Source organism: Brachionichthys hirsutus, chromosome 16 (genome assembly GCF_040956055.1).
Source record: "Brachionichthys hirsutus isolate HB-005 chromosome 16, CSIRO-AGI_Bhir_v1, whole genome shotgun sequence".
NCBI classification, from domain to species: domain Eukaryota; kingdom Metazoa; phylum Chordata; class Actinopteri; order Lophiiformes; family Brachionichthyidae; genus Brachionichthys; species Brachionichthys hirsutus.
In genome coordinates, this window is record NC_090912.1 from 12,053,401 (window position 1) to 12,059,531 (window position 6,131).

The following is a 6,131-nucleotide window of genomic DNA, read 5'->3' on the forward strand; positions in this document are numbered from 1 at the left end:
ATCCATGCATTCCACAGATTGACATTCCAAACTCATAACCTGAGTGTAACGTAACATGAGAATGTGCTGTTACATGGACCCAAAGGGGTTTGAGCCAATGACAGGCCGACCCATCAGCAGGCGTAAAGGACAAAGACAAACACAGGAGGATTATTGTTCTAGCAGAAACTAAATTTAAAGAAGTAAAGCAAGTTAAAATCCATAATTGTAACCAACAAAAGAAAACAGAACTAGAATATCTTTAAAATACAGTGGAAGCTCAGTTGTCGAACATAATTCGTTCCTTAATACTGTTTGAAAACCGAAACTATATTTCCCATAAGAAATAAAGGCAACTAGATGATTCTGTTCCTACGAACCAGAAAATGTCCATTTACATGCCTACAATTATATTAATATGTAACTACGTGTTTCTAAACAATGCATAACAAGTAAATGTGTGAACAATATGAAAAGCAAAAGCATTAAATAAACCCCAATACTGTATTTACATAACTTTATGACTGCAGTGTCGGGAGGGACGTGGAAGGAGTGAAGGGTTATTCCCTTGAAAGGGAGTCCCCCTCCATAAAATGATTGTGTAACTGCCCTGGGATTTTTTCTCTTTAGCTCAGTTTTCTTAAGAAAAGTTAAAATTGCTGATTTCTCCATCCCGTACTGCTGCAAGGTCCCAGACAGGGGACCTGTCTGGGGGGAGGGGCACTACGGGAATGCCAAGACCCTCAACCGCCTCAGGAGGCGATTCTACTGGCCGGACTGTTGACGGGAGGTGGAGTTACATGTCCACTGCTGTGATGCCTGCACAGCCCAGAAGGGACCGACCCAGTGCTCCCATGCCCCGCTGCAGCAATATCTGGTGGACATCCTAGGGCCCTTTCCAGTCATCAACTCTGGCAGCCGCTATGTTCTGTTGGCCACGGACTACTTTACAAAGTGGTCAGAGGCGTATGCGGTCCCAGACCAGGCCGCTGCTACAACCGCAGAAAGGCTGGTGGAAGAGATGTTCGCCCGTTCCGGGGTCCCCAACGAGCTCCACAGTGATCAGGGACGGAACTTTGAGTCCCAGGTTTTTGGGGAGATCTGCCGACGGCTGTGGGTGAGTAAGACAAGAACAACTCTGCTCCACCCGCAAAATGACGGGCTGGTGGAGCGGTTTAACCGCACCCTGTCCACCCAGCTTGCCATTCTCTCCAGTCAACATCAGAAAGACTGGGACTGTCACTTGCCGCTGGTCCTGTGGTCCTATCGGTCTGCTGTTCAGGAGTCCAGCCAGTGCACAACTGCTGCTCTAATGTTTGGGAGAGAGCTCCGGACACCAGTGGACTTGGTGTTTGGTGCCCCGTCAGAGCTGGAAATCCCTGGCGGGAAGGAGATGGACTACTTTCACAGACTGAGAGAGCGTCCATTGCAGAGGATGGGCCTTCATGCCAGGGGACAAGGTGTGGGTCTAGCCCTGTCCACAAAAAGTGGATTTCTCCTAAGCTTCGCAGCCACTGGCATAACCCCTGTGAAATCATAGACCGCTTGTCTGAGGTGGTGTATTGGGTGCAGATGTCCGGCAAGGGACTCATGGTGGTGCTGCACCAGGACAGACTCTCGCTGTACCGACCCCTCGCCCCGGATGCTGGCACGGCTCCTGCCAATCCTAGACGGCTTGATTTTTGTGACAATCCATCTGTCATTTCATTTTGTATCACAAATGTTCATCTGACGATTGAACTGGAAAAGACGTTCTCAACCTTTTTAGAGACAGCCCCTGCCCTTAATTAGGGGCCACTACTCACGTGTCATTTTCTTTGTAATCTCTCTTTAGGTATTTGACTATGGCACAATGACATACCTTAATTAAGGCATGATAAGAGTCAGATTGCCAGTGAAAATAAAAAGAATACAGGTTTATAAAAGCACCCAACTTCGAAAGGTTTTACCAGCCAAGTATCTTGCATTGCTTACGTTGTCGCAAAGTATTGGGATTATTGAATCATAATTTATATATTCTGATTATGTAGATATTTGAAATGTGGAATACATTCTGTCAACTTTCTCACTTTCCTTGACACACTTTTTCAGATGGGAGCAGATTGAGGGAGCCCAGTGCCCCTCTAGGCCAACCTCTGGATCCTCCCATGCCCCTTTGTATAAACAAAGATGTCAAACATCTCATAAAAGGAAATGTATAAATCTGTCAAATAATTGTAAAAACAATAATATTCAAATGTACAGAATTCACAAAAATAATACCCTCAACCCATCTGTGATCCTGGACAGAATAAGCCTGTTACACAATGAATGAAATGAAGGAACGAGAAATATGGCTTCATAGGTGAAGCTGAAGATTGTACACACACCCAGCAGACACATTTATGATGCACTGTATTTTATTATAGTTCCAAAGATAATTGCAATTCATTTCAACTAAAAAACAACTCCAGGAACCATTAATCAAGGATCGATTAAACAATTTTAAAATATATTTTGCAACAGATCTCCTTACATTTAGCCTGATAGTTTATTGCAGTAATCAGGACAATCATCAAGATGTTTACTACAACAGCACTGAGGTTTTCTTATAAAGGTACTTGGTCACTGATCAGTTTGAAATACTTCCATCAGTATTTGTTATTCAGTCAACTCCCAAACGAATGGCAGATCCTTTGGAATATCTGATGGAGGGAGGCATGTGGACAGAAAGTTAGTATCATGAAATGATTCCAAATAGAACAGCCAATTGATCCATCAGTGTTTTTTTTGTCCGCATGTAATTGTTGTTTTTTTATGCAGATGTGTTACGTTTTAGTAGTTTTGTGTGAAAATGTTCTCAGATCTGAGCCCCAGCTGTCACAACACTGTAAACATCTGCCCTGTCAAATCCATTAAAGTCACTGCTCAGAGTCAGAGAGTAAGCGCCGATGTTGTCCAGTAGAAGCCAGTCCCCGACGTGCATCTCTGGCAAGTTGTACGTGCCGTTTAGCTTGTCTTGGCTGTCGCAGGTTGGACCCCAGAGAACAGTCACGTATCTCTGCTCACTTCTCTCCACAGCCTGTACAGAGTACATACAGTTGAATATAATCTCCCCTTCACTCTGGTTGTCATGGGGGGGGCTTCAACCCACCACAAAGACAATTCCTCAGTTCATGCTGACAGCATTAATCATTTCAAGTTGTTGGCAGTGAAAATGATCAGTAGAAGCGCTTTTATGCGGCGACAGGTGATAATGATATTTACCCTTTGGGGGTATGGATCGACTTTGGAAGCACAAGGATCACTGATAATAAAGTTCATGGAGCCATGCAAGCCTTCATTAATGTAGTAAACCATCTTTCTGCTTTCCTCACCATCTGGAAAAGTACATGCAAAATAACGAAAGTTGACACATTATGGTATGTATGATACTGATGGGTAACATTCATATGCCTTCAATAGAAGTATCTATACTTTACTTCGATTCTCATCCACATTATCTGTGATGACCTTCTTGGCAATGATGTTCACGGCCATTGTGAAAACTGATTCCACGTAGTATCGGCCTGGTTCTGCAATAACCTCTACCCCACTGTCTGGTGGGAAGAAATCATCGAGGGCTGCATTTATGACCTCTGAAAACTAGGAGGCAGAGATGTGTTAAGATATGTCAAGTGGTTCATTCGGCTGTACAGTATATCCTTGTGTTTCTATGAAGTACAGCTAGATAAATATATATATATCATGTATATATAGTGCTTTCACGGTATACCAGAATTGACGATAATCGTGGTATTAAAAAATACAATGTTATATCGTGTTAAAAATGCTTCTATGATAATAGCTTGTAAATGATCCAGTGCCACTTGAACACATCCTGCAGGGGTTGGGGTTCTGCAGCACCCCAACCCCTCCCCCTCACAAATAAACACAGCAGGAGCAGGTACGTGACCTCACCTAGCTATCGGGGCTCCCAGGTAACTACAGTTAGTATTGTAGTTATAGCAGATGTTGTACCCTGTGGATCCTGTAAATCAGTTAATCTGGTTACCTTTTAACTAGTTGAGTGTAATTGCACTTTATGTATGCAGTTGTACAGTTACTGTACTCCTATTGTTTCAATATCTCCTTTGACAGGTATTTTGAGTATAATTCATCTGACAAAAGAGAGAAACCATCAACATTAAAAAAGGTTAATGATGAATTTGAATGAGTGTACCATTATTATTTACATTTTTGTTGAAGTCGTGATATTTCTTGCCCACGATAATCGTGAAGAGAAAATCTGATATTGTGACAGCCCTAATATATATATATATAATAGTAATAATAATCATGCATTGGACTTTATACAGCGCTTTTCTATGAGAAACTCAAACTCAAAGCGCTCAACTCGTAGTGCATTATTCATTCACTCCACACTTGGTGGTATATATATATATATACATCATCATATACATACATCACACACATACATTACCTCTTCAAATTTGACTCTATAGTTGTCTCTCCCAGAGAATCCTCCTCCAATGTCCAACAGGTTCATCTGGAAGCCCAGCAAATTCTGAAGCAAAATACAAGATTGATTTTTGATCTGAATAAGCTAAATCTTGCTTTGACAATAGCTTAATGTTGGATGTGTCATGATCTGTTGCTATGACGATGACTAACCCCGATGTCAAAAGCATGCCTGGCGTCTGCTATGGCTTGCATGAAAGCCACACTGTCAGTACACCCGCTGCCGACGTGGAAACTGATGCCGATGACGTCCAACTCCAGCTTTTTAGCACGCTCCAGCAGCTGAGCAACAGAGTCCAGGCTGGCTCCAAACTTTGTGTTGAGTCTTAGTATGGATTTTGAGTCATCCACTGCGATGCGGAGAATCAGTCTGGAACATTATTCAAAATACTTCCAGGAATCAGTGCTCAAAGAAGAAGAAGGGCAGAAATATGAGCAATGCTTGACTCACTTGGCATTGGGATGACTCAGAGAAACCTTGAGGAGTTCTTCTTCATTGTCGAAAGTCATCCTGCTTACGCCATGAGCCTCGGCATACTTGATGTGTGACAGCGGTTTGATAGTGTGTGCATAAATGATGTCATCAGGAGTCGCTCCCAGGGACAGGACCAGATCAATCTCGTTCTGTGAGACCAAAACATATTTGACATGAGCAAACTGAAAAGCAAGAGACAACCTTCCTCCATAACAGTGAACGACAGAAAAGAAAACCGATCATATGTAGTACCTTGCTGGCACAGTCAAATCCTGTGCCCAGAGCGCTCAGCATCTTCAGGACTACCGGCGTGTTGTTGCACTTCACAGCAAAGAAAGGCCGGACCCGAGGCAAGTTAGTGACCCACCGGAGATGCATCAGATACAGACGATCGAGATTTGCCACGTAGAATGGGTCTTCAGTGTCCTGATCGCAAAAGAGCAGAGACATTCCGTTATCAATGATCTCATTTTGTTTTTCTTTCCCACATTTATAGATTACAACGAGGATAGCGTTACGATATGATGTCATGATGCTCACCTTTGAAACACGCTCTTTTATTTTATCATCTATGAAATCTCTGACGGTTTTTCCATTGTCCAAAATATCAATATCAGAATTCTCAGGTGAGAAATCGTGAGTGACTGATGCATTCGTGGTCACTGATTCTGCAAGGAAGACAACCAGCAAAAGACAAATCAATAAAAAGAATTCCCTTTTTGAAGAATTCCTAACCCTAACCCTTTTGCCAAAATACAAACTGTAAATGTAAAACTGAATCCAAACAAAATCCTCATTTTTTTGTTGCAATTTCTTGCCATGATATAGTCAAAAAGAATAGAAAAAAATAGAGCATAACATTCATAAACCCACTTTTTACTTAAGAGTAAAAACACAACCCAGAACAGCACTTTGTTTTTCTTACCAGAGTGAATATGCTTGTCCATCTTTGTGGTAAAATGGATGACAGTACTTCCACACGTGTCCAATACTTATATTAATCCCCAGTTCAATCTTGTCCCCGCCTCCTGTGAAACCAAATGTCAAAATGAACCAATAATCTGCTGTGTAGCTAGAAATGAAACCATATCGTGATGTATCCTCAACCATTAACCAAAAGCAAACAGATGAGGCAGGAATCAGCCAGAAAGATGTTCTCCATTGTTTGTTTTTGGTT

At 42.2% G+C, this 6,131-nt stretch overlaps 1 protein-coding gene across 1 annotated transcript; it reads right to left on the reverse strand.

The window, feature by feature from the left end:
* Window positions 1-2,818: 2,818 nt before the first annotated feature.
* LOC137905650 (ornithine decarboxylase-like) lies at window positions 2,819-5,901 on the reverse strand. Its single transcript, XM_068749892.1, has 9 exons — window positions 5,880-5,901; window positions 5,495-5,622; window positions 5,207-5,380; window positions 4,931-5,103; window positions 4,633-4,849; window positions 4,442-4,525; window positions 3,441-3,603; window positions 3,226-3,338; window positions 2,819-3,040 (listed from the first exon to the last, which is right to left on the reverse strand). The coding sequence occupies exons 1-9, from the start codon at window positions 5,899-5,901 to the stop codon at window positions 2,819-2,821; spliced, it is 1,296 nt and encodes a 431-aa protein (XP_068605993.1).
* Window positions 5,902-6,131: the final 230 nt, after the last annotated feature.

Bases quoted from the DNA above. Each gene is read 5' to 3' on its own strand.
- LOC137905650 (XM_068749892.1), bottom strand. From the start codon at position 5,901: ATGGACAAGCATATTCACTCTG. The intron at 4,526-4,632 runs GTTAGTCATCGT...ATTTTGCTTCAG, and splicing joins GGCATGCTTTTGACATCGGG to AATTTGCTGGGCTTCCAGAT. The intron at 3,339-3,440 runs GTAAAGTATAGA...GTACTTTTCCAG, and splicing joins TAATGTGGATGAGAATCGAA to ATGGTGAGGAAAGCAGAAAG.